Below are 19239 nucleotides of genomic sequence, written 5' to 3' on the forward strand. Positions count from 1 at the left end.
GGCATGTACCTTGGTTGTGGGCAGAATTCCAGTAGGAGGTGTGCAGGAGGCAACTGATAGATGTTTCTCTCTCATGCTTCTCTCTCATCGATGTTTCTAACTCTCTATCCCTTTCCCTTCCTCTCTGTAAAAAATCAATAAAATTTATTAAAAAAAAAAGAAAAGAAAAAGTTATATATATATATATATATATATATATATATATATATATATATATAATGTATATTCTCAATATATATACAATGGAATATTGATCAGCCATAAAAAAGAATGAAATCTTGCCATTTGTGACAACATGGATGGACCTAAAGGGTATTATGCTAAGTGAAATAGGTAGACAGAGAAAGACAAATACCAAATGATTTCACTTATATGTGGAATCTAAAGAACGAAATAAACTAACAAACAAAACAGAAACAAACTCACAGATACAGAGAACAAATTGATGGTTGCCAGATGAGAGGGGATTGGGGGTAATGGGTGAAAAGGGGAAGGGAATGAGATGATCAAATTGCCAGTTATAAAAACAGTCACAGGAAAGTAAAGTATAGCATAGCAATATATATAGTTAATAATATTGTAATAACTATGTGTAGTGTCAGATGGGCACTAGACTCATTGGGGTGATCACTTCATTAAGCTATATAAATGTCTAATTACTCTGCTGTAGACCCTAATATTGTCTGTCAACTGTAATTTTTAAAAAACTGCCTGGCCAGTGTGGCTCAGTGGTTGAGCATCAACCTATGAATCAGAAGGTCAGTTTGATTCCCAGTCAGAGCACATGCCCAGGTTGTGGGCATGCAGGAGGCAGCCAATCAATCAGTGATTCTTTCTCATTATTGATGTTTCTATCTCTCTCTCCCTCTCCCTTTCTCTCTGAAATCAATTTTAAAAATATATTTAAATTTTTTTTAATTTAAAAAATGATTTTAGAGTTTTAGAAAAACTTTTAAAATAAACAGTAATAAAAAATTAAAATCAAATATTAATAGTCATACATATTAAAATTGAAAAGCAGAAATATAATACTCTTACAGATAGTTTACCTCAAAGTCTATCAGCTGTAGGTCAGCTATCAGTGTCACCAGCAGCCCACTATTGTAGAGTTCTTGTGCTAACTGAGCCACAGCCTCTGTTGGGGGTTCCTTGTCATTTGTACCACACAGAATTTCTTTCATTGCTTGCAGTGATTTCGATACTTCTTCCGAAGCCTAGTGACCAAAAAGTATGCTAAGACTTAAGTGAATAAAAATTTTCAGGCTATAAACAAACAAAAACCACTTATTAATCCCTATATATTTATGATCAAAGAACACTGTACAGTTATAAACAAACAAAAACCTTTTAGTAAGCACTGGTTTTTTATTTTAAAAAGTTACTAAAATTTGTATCTAAAAAAGACCTCTAGTATTTCTATTTAGCCAGCATAATTAAAAAAAATATTTTCTCGCCGAAACTGGTTTGGCTCAGTGGATAGAGCGTCGGCCTGCGGACTCAGGGGTCCCGGGTTCGATTCCGGTCAAGGGCATGTGCCTGGGTTGCGGGCACATCCCCAGTGGGAGATGTGCAGGAGGCAGCTGATCGATGTTCCTCTCTCATCGATGTTTCTGGCTCTCTATCTCTCTCCCTTCCTCTCTGTGAAAAATCAATAAAATATATTTAAAAAACAATATTTTCTCTTAAACCATACTCAGACACAGTCCATTTTGATAGTAATTAATTGTAAATTTAACTCTTGAAATTAAAATGACTCTATTTTAAAGACCTATCAGTAGCTACTAGTCTTTAAAACATTTGCTAAGGTTTTTCCGATTTTTTTTAGTCTAGGTATAAGATCATAAATTGTTAAAACGCATAAACTTTCTTTGTTGATACACTTTTCTCTCACACAGACATTATCTTTTTTGTTATCTGTAAAACTTTTAAAAAATCCCTCACTATATATAAAGAATAATAGGAAAATCCATAGAGATAGAAAGTAGGTAAGTGTGTACTAGGGCCTGTTGAGATAGAATGAGTAATGACTGCTTATAGGGTACAGGGTTTCTTTCTGGGATGATACAAATGTTCTGGGATTAGATAGAGGTGATGGTTGTACAACCTTGAGAGTATAATAAAAACCACCGAGTTGTACATTTTAAAATGATGGAGTATATGGTATGCAAATTATATCTCAATGAAAACTTTTAAAAAAGTTAATACAGATGAGGAGAGAAGAACAGACCATTAGTTAACAATTTGATTTGCTGACCACTAAAAATATATATGTAAAGTATAAAATTTAAAGTATACTATTCTAATCATTATAATTGGAGGGAATAAAGAGAATAAGGTAATATAAAAATAATACATAGTAATGTGACACTATTTAAAAAAATAATTTCCATATACATTTTATGATCTGACTGAAGCAATCCTTATTTATTAGAGATTGGAAGTTTCTTAAATTGTGTGACTATACCACAGGTCAAGAAACATTTAAGTACCCCAGAAGTTACCTGAATGGCTCTCTTTCAGCCTAAAAGTAAATATTGTTATGTCTTTTATGATAAACATTTATTTACATTTTTGTAGTTTTCTTACCTATGTTTGTAGCCTAAACAATATAGTTTAGTTCTACTGATTTAGAATAATACCTGTACTCTTTTAAAATTTGCTTCTTTCACTTCACACTGTATTTGTGAGATTCATCCATGCTGCTGCATGTAAGCAGCAGTTCTTCAATTTTCATTTCCTATGGTATTCCAATGATGGTGGCACCACTTCACTATCAGCTCTATTGTTGTTGGACATTTGGGTTGTTTCCATTGAGGGGTTATTATGCAAAGCACAATACTATAACATTCTTGTACATGCAGTCTGAGACCATGTTCAAGAATATCTCTAGAGTTTATATCTAGCAAGAACATGCATGACTTTCTATCTAACAGATAATATACTAACCTTGTTTCCAAAAACCAATTTATACTTTACACTCATAGTGAGTCAAAGTTCTTATTGCTTTCCATACTTGTAAATACTTAACACTATTAGACAATTTTGCCAAGGTAGAACATGTATATTATGAATATACTGCAGTTACTTGGACTTTTTCTGATTACTAATGAAGATGAGTATCTTTTGATGTTTTTTAAAAAGTTTTCTTTCTTTTGTCATTTAGAATTACTCTTTTATAAAGATTTTTTTTTCTACTTGGACCAATAGTTGGTTCAATATTACAAGTACACTAGGATTAAAATATATTTCTATATTACTTACAAGATGTAGGATGAAAAATATACTTCTACATCCTTATAAGAACACAAGATTGTATCAGACACTGAGACAAAAATATACTTTGCACTCAAGGGTATTTAATTTATAGATACTAATACTAAAAAGTCCTTTCAATGCGGAAGCACTACATGGTAGGATTTTAAAACAATGTTAAAATGAGGTTGCACTGCAGTAGAAACTATCAGTTAACCTTTAAATAAAAGCTTTTTACCCTTCATGCCAATATATTATACCAGTACTAGAGGCCTGGTGCATGGATTTGTGCAGTGGTGGGGTCCCTCAGCTTGGTCTGAGGGGATCAGGTCAAAACTGGCTCTCTGATATCCCCTAAGGGGTCCCAGATTGCGAGAGGGGTGCAGGCCAGGCCGAGGGACCCCACCAGTGCACGAACCCATGCACTGGACCTCTAGTATGCATATAAGATCTATGGTTACTCTCTTCCCCCACTCCTCCCTCCCCGCTTCCCTCTGAGATTCATCAGTCTCTTCCATGTTTCCATGCCTGTGGTTTCTGCTTCTGCGTTGAGCATTTGACTCCTGGTGGTCAGTGCGCATCATAGCTACTGGTTGGTTGGTCAGCCAGTTGCTTAGGCTTATATATATATAGATAACCACTTAGATTTTTAAGCTATGTAGTCTAGAGGAATCCAGGGTTGGTCAGAGGCTCCAGATAATGAATCAAGAGCTCAAGACCACCCTGGTCAAGTATCTCAGTTGGTTAGAGCATTGTCCTGATACACCAAGGTTTCAGGTTCAATCCCCAGTCAGAGCACATACAAGAATCAACCAATGCATAAAGAAGTAGAACAGCCCTGGCTGGTTTGGCTCAGTGGACAGAGTGTCAACCTGTGGACTGAAGGGTCCCAGGTTTGGTTCTGGCTGGGGGCACGTGCCCGGGTTGCAGGCTCGGTACCCAGTGTGGGGTGTGTAGGAGGCAACTGATCGATGATTCTCTCTCAGCATTGATGTTTCTCTCTCTCCCTCTCCCTTCCCTTCTGAAATCAATAAAAATATATTTTAAAAAAAAAAGTAGAACAAAAAATCAATGTTTCTCTTGCATGCGCTCTCTCTCTCTTCTCCTGCTTCTCTTTCTCTAAATCAGTAAAAAAATTTTAATAAAGAAATTTTAGTTGATTAGAGGGTTGTCCTGATATACCAAGAGTTCAAGACAATAGACTCAACAATTAACAGATGCATAAAACCTAAAATAAATTTAAATGTATTTACAGAGACCCTATGTAAATCACAGACCATATTTGGGGTACTTCATTAAACTTTTATGTTGGTTTTTGGTCTTGGAATAAATATATTTTAATAATAATGTTATTGTTTTAGCTCATACCTTGTCTGTCTTTTTGTCTTGCTTTTCCAAAATGGCTAAGTTGTCTTTCAGAATTTTCACAATTTCTGCTGGATTTTTATGTGATTTACTAAACAATGGCATTTTTTTCATCTTTAGAAATATCCTCTTCCAATATGGAATGCTAAAAACAAATAAAAAAATAAAAATCATTAACTTATTCTTAACATGATTAAATTGTTATACTAAAATGACTTGTTTTCAATTCAGTAATTTGCTATATTAAAATCCAATTAAAATGAGTTTCATCAAGTTTTATGCCGAATTTAAACACGTGCAAAATATTTTTAAACTTTACCTAAAAGTTTTTTCTCTAAGTTAAAATTTTTTCTTATAATAGAAATACAAGTATTATGCAAGAATGGAAAAAAGAATACCTTTAGAGAATAACCTGATATTTAGACTAAAAACTGATGCTAATAATAATAGTAGATAAAATAAAACATATAAAACTAAAGTGGAATTAAGATCCACATACTATGGTAAGGCGATATTTAAAAGCATTCCACTCAACAGTAATGTAGAGTCTGTTCTTCATTCTTTAAATATTCAACTGACTATACTCATTGATGAAATGAGGGCTACCATGGCAGAAGGTGAAGAGAGAAGGGCAAGGAGTATCAATTCTCGATTTTGAGAACATCAATTTACATACAGCAGAGAAAGCCAAATGTGGCAATCATTGTCTTATATTCATTTACTTTACATGTATTAGCAAAAATATTTCAAGCATTACAGAAATATGGTATAATAAATCAAAGGCTTCCATTAACAAATGACCCAGAGATACCAATTATCAGTTTGGAATATACTACTCCTGAGTTTTTTCTATACATGTAAAAGTAAATATGTTTTAAAATAAAAACAGAATAGTTCTAAATATAGTATTTTGTAACTTTTCCAAACTTTTTATATCTTGAATATCATTCTATAAGTTCATGTTTAGGTCTGTAATATTTTTATTGCAATATAGTATTCCATTATACAGATACATTACATAATTATTTGATAAGTTCTTAATTATTATAATTTATTTTACCAATACCCTATTGATGTATTTTGAGTTAATTGAATTTCTCTTAATATTTTTCTTATTAACAGTGAAGAATATTATATGTAAATGTGTACACAAACATGTATACCAGTTGATAATAGCACTCTTCTAACCAGCTATTCCTGTGGCGTAACCTTGGCTATGGTTCTAAATCCCTCATCCTCCTAGATTCCTACTTCCTAAATCTGGTTCCCTAGTGTTTGATAGATCTGTGAGTTACCTTATATCCTTCTAATAAATTCATTCAGTATTGACTGTGATCAAGAATTCCAATGGGATACATACTAGTATATGTTATGAAGTATAAATTACAACTGTTGGTATAAATTTTGATAATAAACAAAAGACTTAAAAATTATTTCATGTTTTCAGTAGGGATGCCTTAACTTCCCAATGTGGGAGGGTAAATATAAGGGGGAAGTTGTCCACTTTTAGGGCAAGAATAAGGTTTTTTTAAAAAAATATATACATATTTTATTGATTTTTTTTACAGAGAGGAAGGGAGAGAGATAGAGAGTTAGAAACATCAATGAGAGAGAAACATTGATCAGCTGACTCCTGCACAACTCCTACTGGGGATGTTCCCGCAACCCAGGCACATGCCCTTGACCGGAATCGAACCTAGGATCCTTCAGTCCGCAGGCCAACGCTCTATCCACTGAGCCAAACTGGTTTCGGCAAGAATAAGTTTTAAAAGCATGTTAAAGGACCCAAATCAGTCTCTAAAACTGATTCAGAAAGTTGACTCAGCACTGAAAGATAAAGATGTGAAAATCACACTGTGAGACTCAGTGGGTGGTTTCAGGTGCAAAAAAGAAAGAACATTGGAAGAACATTGTGTCCTGTCCCTTTATAAAATACAAGAACAAAATGATAAATATGCATTAGGTCTTTCTTTAATAATCAGGCCTAAACATAAATAAAGGCAAAGTACATTTAAAAAGTGTATGTAATGTGGAAGTGGGGTAGGTGCTGAAATGATCATTAGATGGTTGGGCAAAGTAAACAGTCTGTTGATTACTACCTCGGTGCTCTTGGGCACAGTATGCGATCTCTCCAAGTTCTGTGTTTTTACCTGTAAATGGTTATAATAACATCTCCTTCTCAGGACTGTTGTAAGGATTAAAGGCATGCAGAGTACCTTGCACAGGGCCTAGTAGATGTGAGGTACTCTATAATGCTTAGCTGCCATTATTACAAAATGTTCTATAATAGTTAATGAATTATTTCACTACACAGAAAGACATAATAATTGAGATATAATTTTGTCTTTATTGTGTCCTAGACACTTCTAAATTCCTGAGCCACTTACACATTTTTTAAAAATATAAATTTATTTTTTGAATTTTAAATACTCAATCTATATATATAAAAGCCTAACTTTCAAATTGTCCCCTCAGGAGTTCAACCAGGAGACTGGGAGTTCGATCACTCGCTATGACGTGCGCTGACCAGCTGGGGGCGGCATGGAACATAGGAAGGCCTGGCCGGCAGCCAGAAGGCCCCCATCAGCCCTGATCACCAGTCACACCTAGGAAATTTCGTGCACTGAGCCTCTAGTGTTCAAATATTTAACATTAACAAATTTTTATTTATTTTTTGTTAATCCTCACCTGAGGATATTTTTCCACTGATTTTTAGGAAGACTGGAAGAGAGAGCGAAAGACAAAAACATTGATGTGAGAGCAACAGTATGCACCCTTGACCAAAATCACACCCTGGATTTGATCTACAGGCCAACGCTCTATCTACTGAACTAGAGCTAACATTAACGCATTTTTAATGGCTAAATGTATTTGTGTATTATCTTTCTCTATGTAGTTCTACTGCACTAAGGAACAGATAGTCAACTATAGGAATTTCAACTAAATATGTACTCCCTAACATCAAAACAGAGTGCAAATTATATATGGTATATATATGATATGACATGACTTTTGTCAGTTACCCATTGCTCTGCTCAATTCTCACTGTAACAAGCTAGTTCTAATGCTAATTCCACTACAATTATAAACATTTTCAGGACATTATCCTATATAATAAAAGGCTAATATGCAAATCGACTGAACGGTGGCACGACTGGTCGCTATGATGTACACTGACCACCAGAGGGCAGATGCTCAACACAGGAGCTGCCCCCTGGTGGTCAGTGCACTCCCACAGGGGGAGAGCTGCTCAGCCAGAAGCCAGGCTCACAGCTGGCGAGTGCAGTGGCCTCTCCTGCCTTCATGGCAGTCGGACATCCCCCAAGGGCTCGTGGACTGCGAGAGGGCACAGCCCGGGCTGAGGGACCCCCCTCCCCGAGTGCACGAATTTCGTGCACTGGACCTCTAGTATTAATATAATAGTTAGCCAGCATTTCCTGATTCACTGTAGCCCAACTGTTCATTTGCCTGTTGGTTTCTTCATTTATTCATTCACGTACTCAACGAACAAAACTAAGCATAGGGATAGAAAAACACAAGCTCTGCTCTTTGGAGCTAATTATTAATTGGAAAAGCAAATATTTTAGGGGCAATGAAATTAATAACAGTGGGAATTAACATAGAATATATATAATGCCTCTAATATAGTTTTCCCTTTTTTGAATTTATTATTTTCATATTTTAAATGTACCTATTATCATAATAACTCTAACATAAACTTAGTTTAATAATGTTCTAAAATCTCATGGGATCAATAGTCCTCAATTCTGGGGAGCCTATTTTGAGGAAAATCAAAACCCATACTTTCAAACCATGCAGTTACAGCCCCCTAGGTCTCCTACAAGTTAATGTGAAGCTCTCTTTTCTACACTGTTCTCTTCAGACCATGGCCAGCTCCATCTCACCCCCAGACTGAACACCTGTCTCTATAATTTTAAATTTGAGGCTGCCCTTTCCATAATCTGAGCAATTGTGCTGGTCACTCCATGTGCACCCACCCTAATCATATCATTCACTGCACCTTTACTTAATAAATGAGTCAACCAGCACTCAACACTACCTGCTAATAATGAGACCTAAACCCTCATCTATTTCTGAGTTGTTGTTAACTGATCATTATGATTCAGAAGTTATCACCCTTATGTGTGTATCATTTCTCCTGTCTGTAAATTCAGGGGTTCTTTTTTCTTTTTATTGAATTTCTTGGGGTGAGGCATCTTTTTTTTTAGCTTAACTGTGAATTCACCTCATCATATCATTTAATTCATAATTTTCCATTTCATTCATGAAGATATCATGAAAAAATTTGCCAAATGCACCGGGAAGGCTCAGATACATTATATTTATTTGTTTACACCAGTTTGATTACTGTATTTTATTTTTTACTACATCTCCATGACTTACTAATTTTATAACTGCAAGTTTGTACCTTTGACCACCTCCACCCATTTCATCCACTGGCATCCTATGCCTTTGACAACCACCAATCTGTTCTCTTTAATATATAAACTTATTTTTGTTTTAGTGGTGTTTTCTAGATCCAACATGAGTGAGATCATATGGTATTTATCTTTCTCTGACTTATTTCACTTAGCATAATGCCCTAAAGGTCTATCCATGTTGTTACAAATGACAAAAATTTATTCTTTTTAATGAGTGAATAATATTCCAGTGTGTGTGTGTGTGTGTGTGTGTGTGTGTGTGTGTGTGTGTGTATACTAGGTGTACCGGTTAATAATGTGGATTTTTTTCAATAGAGGGAGTTACACATATGTTGATATATATGCGATTTGATATGTATGCTATTGTGTTGTATTGACAACAAGTTTCAAAACTTCATATGTCAAATTTGCTGAAGGTGTTAACATCATAGATATTTTTACACTTAAAAATGTTGAATTTCATGCCCAAAAAAGAGCATTTGTGCAAAGTTATAATTCATTACTTTATTTTGAAGAAAAGTGCTGCTGAAAACTTCAGGAAGTTTATGGTGAACATGCTCCATTTCAAGATACTTGTGAACGCTGGTTTAAATGCTTTAAAAGTGATGATTTCGATGTGAAAGACAAAGAACATCCAGGTCAACTGAAAAAGTTTGAAGACCAACAATTACAAGCATTATTGGATGAAGATGCGTGTCAAACTCAAGAACTTGCAGAAAGATTAAATGTTGCTCAGCAAACAATTTTCGATCATTTACAAGCAATGGGAAAGATTTTAAAGGAAGGAAAATGGGTGCCACATCAACTGAACAAAAGACAAATGGAAAACTGAAAAGTCCTCAGTAAAATGTTGCTGCAACAGCATGAAAGAAAGTCTTTTCTGCATCGAATTGTGACTGGCGATGAAAAGTGGACTTATTTTGAGAATCCCTAATGCACAAAATCACGGGTTGATCCAGGTCAACCATCAACATTGACTGCAAGGCCAAATCGCTTGGGAAAGAAGACAATGCTCTGCATTTGGTGGGATCAGGAAGGTGTGGTGTATTATGAACTTCTAAAACCAGGTAAAGCCATTAATACTGATTGCTACCGACAAAAATAATCAATTTGAACTATACTTTGATCATGAAATGACCAGAATGTTCCAGACGAGACACAGCAAAGTAATATTGCTTCATGATGATGCACCATCACACACTTCAAAACAAGTTAAAGACACGTTAAAAGATCTTGCCTGGGAAGTATTAACCCACCCGCCAAATTCACCAGACCTTGCTCCTTCAGATTACCACTTGTTCCGATCGATGGCACATGCACTTTCTGAGCAGCACTTCAAAACATACAAAGAGTCCTCGCTGGTTTGGCTCAGTGGATAGAGCGTCGGCCTGCGGACTGAAGGGTCCCAGGTTCGATTCCAGTCAAGAGCACATGCCTGGGTTGTGGGCTTGATCCCCCATGGGGGCCGTGCAGGAGGCAGCCGATCAATGACTCTTTCTCATTATTGATATTTCTACCTCCCTCTTCTTCTCTCTCCCTCTCTGAAATCAATAAAAATATATTTAAAAAAACAACATACAAAGAAGTAGAAATTGGGTCTCTGAATAGTTTGTCTCAAAACAAGAAAAGTTCTATTGGGACGGTATCCACAAATTACCGGAAAGATGGGGAGATGTGTAGCTAGTGATGGACATTACTTTGAATAAAGTACTTTCGATGTTTCTCTTGAAATTATCGTGTTTTCTTTTACAAAATTCGCTATTTGTAACCAGTACACCTAGTATATATCCTATCTAATAAAAGGGTAATTTGCAAATTAACTGTCACTCCGTTACAAAGATGACAGCACCCATAGCCACAAGGTGGCGGCGCCCAGTCCCCTCAGCCCCACTGGAGTCCCCCAGTCTTGGGGGGTGGCCACTGAGAGCAAGCAGCATGAGCAGCCTGGCGGAATGCTTGCTTCGAGACAAGTGTTCCGCCCTGGTCACGGAGGGCCTCTGGGCAGTGTGCGTGCACGCAGAGCAGCTGGGGGAGGACGCTTGCGTCATCGCTGTGGCGACAAGGTAAGCATCCCGCCCCAGCCGCAGAGAGCCTCTGGGCCGCAGAGAGCCTCTGGGCAGCGGGCGTGGAGTGGCCAGGCCCCACAGAGAGCAGAGAACCACGGGGAGTGGGCCTATGCCGTCAGGGCTCCCAGATTGGAGAGGGCTCCCCTGAGGGCTCCCAGATTGGAGAGGGTGCAGGTCAGGCTTTGGGACCCACCCCCATGCATGAATTTCATGCACCGGACCTCATATATATATATATATATATATATATATATATATATATATATTTTTTTTTTTTCAACATGTACTCATCCATCAATGGATACAGGTTGTTTTTATATCTTGGCTATTGTAAATAATGCTGCAATAAACATGGAAGTACATATATATTTTTTTGAATTAGTGTTTTATTTTTCCAGATAAATACTCAGAAGTGAAATTACTGGATCATATGATAATTCTATTTTTAAATTTTAGAGGAACCTCCATAATGTAAAGGGGAGGTTATAAAAGATAGAATAAAATATTTTTAAATTAGATAGGCCATGTACAGTGAGCTGTAGGTTATTTATTGCTTATCCATATTCATTCTGAATCTTTTAACTCCTTCTATCCATCATGGCTGAAAATAAAATGCTTAAGATGGAGACAAAAGGCATGAAGGAGACCTGAAAATGGTACCTTCTGGGGATAAGTTGATAGTAGTACTTTTTCATAAAGTGTACCTTAGAGTTTTTAGAACATACATTATATTTCAGCAAAGCAGGAAAAATGGACAAGAAAAGATGCCATGTTAGGCCAACAGACTGACACCAGATGAACTTCTCCCGGGCACTGAAAACTGTGTTAGGGCCTCGTACAAAACCTGCCCTCCAGCATTAGTGGTGACAGCGGGCCATACAGCACACAGATGCCAGTGAACTGACAGTGGCCCTGTTGTACTTTTCCACTTTCAAGAATAAATAAACAGAATAAACAACACAAAATGTAAGTTCTATTTAATGGGGGGGGGGGGGTGCAGGGGAGAAGCAGCACATGAAAATGAGAGAAATGCCCTATGGGCTTGGACAGGGAAGGATGCTTCCAAAATTAATTTTTTTGTAGGAGATGGGGGGGGGGGTAGGGAGGGGGGGGGGGAGGAGATTTATGCAAAAAGAAAGCTTGCCAAGATAAACAATCAAACACATAAACATACATATTACCCCCTCCCAGCCAATGCAGCAGATAGTCCAAATCTGCATAGAGCAGAATTGACCCCACAGAGAATTGATTGACGACAAATAAAAGGTACAAAATTGGCCAGTCTACATTTATTCATTCAGAAAATATTTACTGAGCCCCTTTAAAGTCCCAGGTATTGAATTAGAAAATTCAAAATGAACGCGTCTCACAGGGCTCAAAATGCAGTGGGAAACAGACACATACAGAGTTTAGCCAGAATGCCAGAAAAAGTCAAAGAAACTAAAATGATATTAAGTGTGTGTCTGTATACAGACATATACTACATATATATGTATATATATATATATATATATGTGTATATATGTATACATATACATAGAGATGTATATATTATATATATATATATATTATAGAGCTATAGAGAAGATAAAGTGCTATTCAATAAAAACAGGTATTATAACAATAGGGAAAGGTCAAGGAAGACAATAACAAAATAAAGGCAACTAAAAAATGGAACACTCAGAGAGAGAAAAAAATCTAAACCTGGTCATTTAACGGATTTTTCTCACTGAGATAAATGATGAGACCCCAAATTAAGCTTCTTGTAGCTTTAAAAAGAAACAAACATTCCTCTTTCAAAGCTCATTTATACAAAATGACCTTAACAAAAAAGGGCCAAAAATTAAGTTGTTTTTAGACTTCCATAAAACTAAATGTCGTAGGACCATGAAGACAATCTATAGAGTTCTGAGAGGGAAAGTCTATAACCTCATAATTATGTGTTACTTATGTATTAATAAATTGTGTACAGTTACTAAAACTTTTACAAAAAGATGAGATGAATCAAGCACACAAGGGTTCAATAAAATAAATGCTAAAATTCAGAAATAGTTCTTGAGTGGGAGCCTTGATATTGTTGGCAGAACATGTGAGAGGGTGAGAATCTACAATTATAATTAAAACCTCTGGGAATAAAAATAAATAAGAATTCAACTAAATAAGTTAAAAAGGAAACTACCCCAAAAATCTCTAAGAAAATAAGGATGAAAACAACTGAATCAGAAAAGTAAAAGAAAATCTCTGCAGGTCCCTCCATGCTGTCTCAAAAAGTAAGAGACCCCCCCCCCCGCCTTTTTTACTGCTGCATAGTATTCCATGGTATAAATCTATCACAGCCTTTTTTTTAATGCTAAGCAAAGTAAGCCAGTCAGAGAAATACAAGTATCATATGATCTCACTCATATGAATAATCTAATGAACAAAATAAACTGATGAACAAAATAGATCCAGAGGCAAAGAACCATGGAACAGACTGCGGAATCTCAGGGAAGGCAGGGGAGGGTGTGTGGGTGGGAAGAGATCAACCAAAGAACTGTATACATATATGCATAACCCCTGGACACAGAAAATAGGGTGGTGAAGGCCTGGGGTAGAGGTAGGGGGTGGGGTGGGGGTGGGCTAGAAGTGGTCAATGGGTGGAAAAGGGGGACATAAGTAATAATTTCAACAATAAAGATGTTAAAAAATTACAACAAAAAAAGAAAATCTCTGGTAACTGTTTGGTCTTGTTTCTTCTGGTGATAAGACATGTCTGTTCTACTTCCCACCCGACCCTACCAAAAGGGTGGGAATAGGACCCAGGTGTAGCCAGAGTATTTCTTCCACTTCCCTGGCTATAACAATTGACTCACAAAATTATGACAAGGTCAAGATAATCAAAATACTTCAACAGGACTTTTCTGCCTATGTGTTTTAATTTAATTTAGTTTAAATAAAATATTTGGACATACAGAAGGAGAGATAGAGAACAATGTAATGTGTTTCTCAATATTTACCACCTAGCTTAAAAAATAAAACAACTGAAGCAACCCCCTTGGTATGTCTCACTGATCCTATTCCCCTCTGGCTCATACTATGCCTGCTTAGCATTTATCTTTCCTATATATGTTTTCACTTTTTTACCAACATTTATAGATAATATGAGATATTGTGTATGCTTTAGCTTTATATAAATGGTATCATACCATTAGTTCCTTTTTCCCTCAACATTATGTTATGAGACTTCTTTGTATTGATACACAAATCTCTAATTTATTCATCTTACCTACTGTATACCATCCCATTGTATGACTATATTGCAATTTATTTACTAATTCTCTGAGTTCTAATTATTTTCAATTGTTTACTGTTGCAAACATAATTGTAATACAGATTATCTTGCATGTTTACTTGTACATTTGTAGGAGAATGTCTCTAAGGCGTGGATTCATCCCTTTTTTTAGAGTGATTCATACTTAGGAATGCATTTTACATTGTGACCTAGAACAAGTAATGTATAAATGATTATATAATTATTTCATGAAACAATACCTGCTCTCTGAATATTTTCCATTCTATTCTACCTGTTTTATCTTACATCATTTAAAAAAAGTACTGATCTCCCAGACAGCATGGCTCAGTGGTTGAGTGTCAACCTATCAACCCAGGGGGTCAGGGTTCGATTCCAGTCAGGGCATATGCCTCGTTGCGGGCTTAATCCCCAGTGTGAGGCATGCAGGAGACAGCTGATCAATGATTCTCTCTCATCATTGATGTTTCTCTCTCTCTCCCCCATCTCCCTTACTTTCTGAAATCAATAAAAAATATATTTTTTAAAAAAGTACTGATCATTGTCTGTTAAATTGATTTCAGTACCTGGTAATGAGTTACAAGCTCAAGTTTAAAAAACACTGCTCTAAAATGGATTCAAGGAGCACAAACAGTATGATCATCTTTACTAGAAATGGCCACGTTACATTCCCAAGTTGTTAGACTAATTATATTCTCACTGGCATGAGTCCCAGTTGTGCTTCGTTCTTCCCAACAATGTAAAAATGTTGCCAATATAACAGTTATAAAAGGTTACTCCTTTATTATTATAATTTGTATTTTTCAATGACTAATAAGAATGAACATTTTTTCATATTCTTACTTGGCATTTTAACTTTCTTTTTCTGTAAATTTCCCATTTCTATATTTTGCCCGTTTCTTTAGGTAGTTGAAGAAAGTCATACCAACATCCAATTAATATAGTCCCTTGCTTAAAAATATAAATCACAATCAAGAATCACCAGGCATTTGAGGAAAGTCAAGGAAATGCAAGCTAAATATAAACAGAGCAAATCCCTGGGGAAAGGGGAAAGAAAGGAATTAAAACAAGAAAAAAATATATTTAATATCCCTCCCCCCAAAATATGCTATTACATCCATAAAATAAGAACAGGCTGCCATGCAAAAGAAGTAAACAGTGAACACAAAACTTGCTTAAAACTAAAAATGCAGTAAAATAGCTGACTGGCAGAATGGCATAGAATTGAAAAACAAAAAGCTAATTGAAGACCAAGCCATGGAAATCTCCTAAAAAGGAGAGCAAACAAAGAAAAACAAAGAAGAACACATTGAGAAAGGTCGGAAATAAACAGGGTAGGTCTAGAGAACCAATATTGATCAAATATGAATTCTTAAAGAAAAACAAAAACAGATAATTGGTGAAGAGAGAGTAACAAATAAATCAACAAAGAAAAAATATTTACTTGAGTGAATAAAGGTACATGTCTCCAGATTTATGCAAACTAATGGTTTTACAGGGGAAATGTGAAAAGGCTCACTCTAAGTACATTAAAAAATTTCTGAACTCTAAAGTTAAAGAGAAATCCTACAAACTTCCAAAAGAGAGTAGCACCTAAGAACCAGACTCTAAGAGAAGAAACAAGATTTATAACTTGAAATCAAATGTCAAAAAAACAGTGAAACCTTCTTTACATAGCTTTGTGGGGAAGCACGGGACTTGGTTGGAAAGTCTGTAAGGAGGATTCTCCAAAAGGTTGGGGATCTCTAGGAGAACCTTACCAAAGGTGGCAGACCCTGCCTTGATTTTTCCAAACAAGTCTAGATGTTTTACTGGAATATCTATGTTTAATCTTTAGACATGACCTTGTAGAAGCTTGTGCCTTCTCAAGGATGCTTACCCTGCTGATAGTATCTAATAGTTAATTTTAGTTCAAGCTGTTGTTACAATAAAAGCCTAAGGAGACAGGCAAATGAGGCTGCTTGGTTGCTATAGCCAAGCAGTCCCTTAGCCCTCTCTTTCACATAAATCTGTGCCAGAGTAATCCATTCATCTGTCACTCAGGGTCTGCCAGTCAGCCCCAGCATAGCTTCTAGAGGAAAAGATTTTTAATTTAGAGTTCTGTACTCTGTCAAAATATTATGCACTTGTGAGAGCAAAGTGAAATTACCTAAGGTTGGAAATGGAAAAGAAATAGGCAAATGAAAATAATATTTGAAAAACATGGAGCTGAGCAAAAAAACTGATAAAATTTAAAGGTAAGTCTAAATGAAGGCTAATATGTGTGTGTGAAGCTTAATACAATTGTTAAAAAAGTATTCCCACAGTATTCTGTTAGAGGCAAAATGTAACAAAAACTAACATCAGTAACCTGGAATAATGCAAATAAGTAAAATTCTTTTATAGATTTTGTACTTTGGTCAAGGAACAATGACAGATGTTAAGATGCAGAACTTGCAACTATCAAAAGGGTGAAAAAAGAACAAAAATAATTTAACTGAATCAGTAAGAATCAGGAGTGAAAAAATAAAAGAACAAGCAAATAGTAATGAGAGAATATGAAGCAATATGGAAAGAATAAGAGCAAACAACAGTAACTATATGCAAATGTGTTAAATTCTACTCCTAAAAAATCAAGGCTCAAATTGAGTCAGTGCACACACACACAATTCAGCTATAAACTCCCAAGGGACATAAAACAACAAAATGATAGAAAAATGATGAGAATAAAGAGATGCCTAAAGATATGCCAAGCAATATTACATGAATATAAGACAACACAAAGTTTTTCTATGTGTGTGTAGTATAGGTTTTATATATATACATGGAGGGGCAAAAGTAGGTTTATAATTGTGAGTACATGAAACAGAATTTATTTTTATTTATTAATTACTGTATTATTTTTCCATATGAACTATAAACCTACGTTTGCCTTACTCTTTATATAGTGTGGATATTTTATCTAATTATTATTGTAAATAGGAAATATATTTATAGATTACATGTAACATATAACATCTGTCAATTTCCTTTATAAAATGAATAATGTTTTATACATGTTGGGTAAAATAAAGACTATATTATATATCTACTAGTGGCCTGATGGGGATTAATTAGAGGAAATATTTTAATAATGCCATTTTCTCTTTTTCTATAAGGAAAGTATCAGAGATGAAAGAAAATTAGTAAAATGTATATGAAAATCTTCCTCCTGTCAGAGTCTGGGGTGCACCACGGGACCCAGAGTCAAGTCCCTGACCACCCATGTGCGCCTCAAAATCATATGAGACCCAGACCTGGCCAGCCCCCTCCACCCCCCCGCATTGGGCTAGATCCAGACCCGGCCAGTCCCACGCTTGTCAAGCCCTGCTGGGCAGGGGGTGCAGACTCAGGTCCCATGGCCCGGCTCCAGGGCAGGGGACACGGCCTGAGGTCCCCCATCAAGCCCCACCAGGTGGGGGGTGCAGCCTGAGGTCCCCCGGCCTGGCACTGGGGCAGGGGGCGCAGCCTAAGGTCCCCCAGCCTTACGCCAGGGCTGGGGGAGCAACCTGAGGTCCCCTGGCCCAGCACCAGGGCTGGAGGCGCACCTTGAGGTTCCCTGTCAAGCCCCACCGGGTGGGGGGCGTGGCCTCAGGTCCCCTGGCCTGATGCCAGGGCAGGGGGCGCAGCCTCAGGTCCCTGCTGATTGCTCGTTAAGGCTCGTTATGGGAACTCGGCCTCCACTGTGGATGCAGCCATCTTGTGTTACGGAAACCCCACCTATGCTGTGGGCGCCACCATCTTTGTGGTTGAGTGACGGTCAATTTGCATATTCCCTCTTTATTATATAGGATTTTTATTTTGTGACTTCTATTTTCTCTGCTAAGTAGAACAAGTCACTGCTGGAGAGAGATGAACAACAGGGAAGTATTATAGGGACTTTAAGGAAATATAAAAGTTTAGAAAAGCTACTGATAGAAATGGGAACAGGAGTTACTAGGGAAGTAATTTAAATTATTTTCAGTTAAAATGTTCAGTGTAGATTCTAAGTAAATTATTTTTTAAAAATATATATATATTTATTGATTTCAGAGAGGAAGGGAGAGGGAGAGAGAGATAGAAACATCAATGATGAGAGAGAGTCATTGATTGGCTGCCTCCTGCATGCCCCACACTGGGGATTGAGTCCGCAACCCAGGCATATGCCCTTAACCAGAATCAAACCCAGGACCCTTCAGTCTACAGGCTGATGCTCTACCCACTGAGCCAAACCAGCCAGGGCTCTAAGTAAATTCTTGTCAATAAAATCAAAGAATGTTTAGAGAACAATATATCAAATCACATTATTTAATAATTGTAAATTATATAAATAAATCAAATAATTATTTCAGATGATAAAAAGCCATCCAATAAAATAAAAATGTAAAAATAAACAAACAAATAAATAAATAAATAAAATAAAAATCTATAGAGAGAAGGAGAGTCAAGATGGCAGCATAGGTAAATGCAATATTTGTCTCCTCCCATAACCACATCAAAATTACAACTAAACCACAGATCAACCATCATTCAGAACTGCCTGAAATCTGGCTGAACAGAAGTCCTGCATTTAGAGAATTAAATAAGAAGCCATGTTGAGACTAGTAGGAGGAGTGGAGGTGCAGAATGGCCTGTTGTTGAGACTAATAGGAGGAGTGAAGGCACAGAATGGCCTGGTCCAAGAACTACATGTGGCCTTTTTTTTTTTTTTTTAAATCAGGGAGGGATATCTTGGCTACAGAGGTCCCCCATAAGGAGCAAGGGATCTCAGCCCCACACCAGACCTCTCAGCCCAGGGTTCCAGTGCTGGAAAGAGAAGTCACTGTAA

The 19239-nt window shown here is 36.5% G+C and overlaps 1 protein-coding gene across 9 annotated transcripts in view; it reads right to left on the minus strand.

The window, feature by feature from the left end:
* CAB39L (calcium binding protein 39 like) overlaps nucleotides 1–19239 on the minus strand; it is a 148737-nt gene that overhangs the window by 82897 nt on the left and 46601 nt on the right. For 8 of the 9 annotated variants that reach the window (XM_036299215.1, XM_036299214.1, XM_036299216.1 and 5 more), the window contains 2 exons: nucleotides 4621–4762; nucleotides 1050–1214 (listed from right to left, as the gene is read on the minus strand). In XM_036299215.1, coding sequence (XP_036155108.1) covers nucleotides 1050–1214; nucleotides 4621–4731 — 276 coding nt within the window. In that variant the 5' untranslated portion in view covers nucleotides 4732–4762. Of the gene's footprint in view, nucleotides 1–1049; nucleotides 1215–4620; nucleotides 4763–19239 lie in introns of those variants that run through there. The other variant, XM_036299218.1, reaches the window with a different exon arrangement.

Source organism: Myotis myotis, unplaced genomic scaffold (assembly GCF_014108235.1).
Source record: "Myotis myotis isolate mMyoMyo1 unplaced genomic scaffold, mMyoMyo1.p scaffold_m19_p_3, whole genome shotgun sequence".
NCBI classification, from domain to species: domain Eukaryota; kingdom Metazoa; phylum Chordata; class Mammalia; order Chiroptera; family Vespertilionidae; genus Myotis; species Myotis myotis.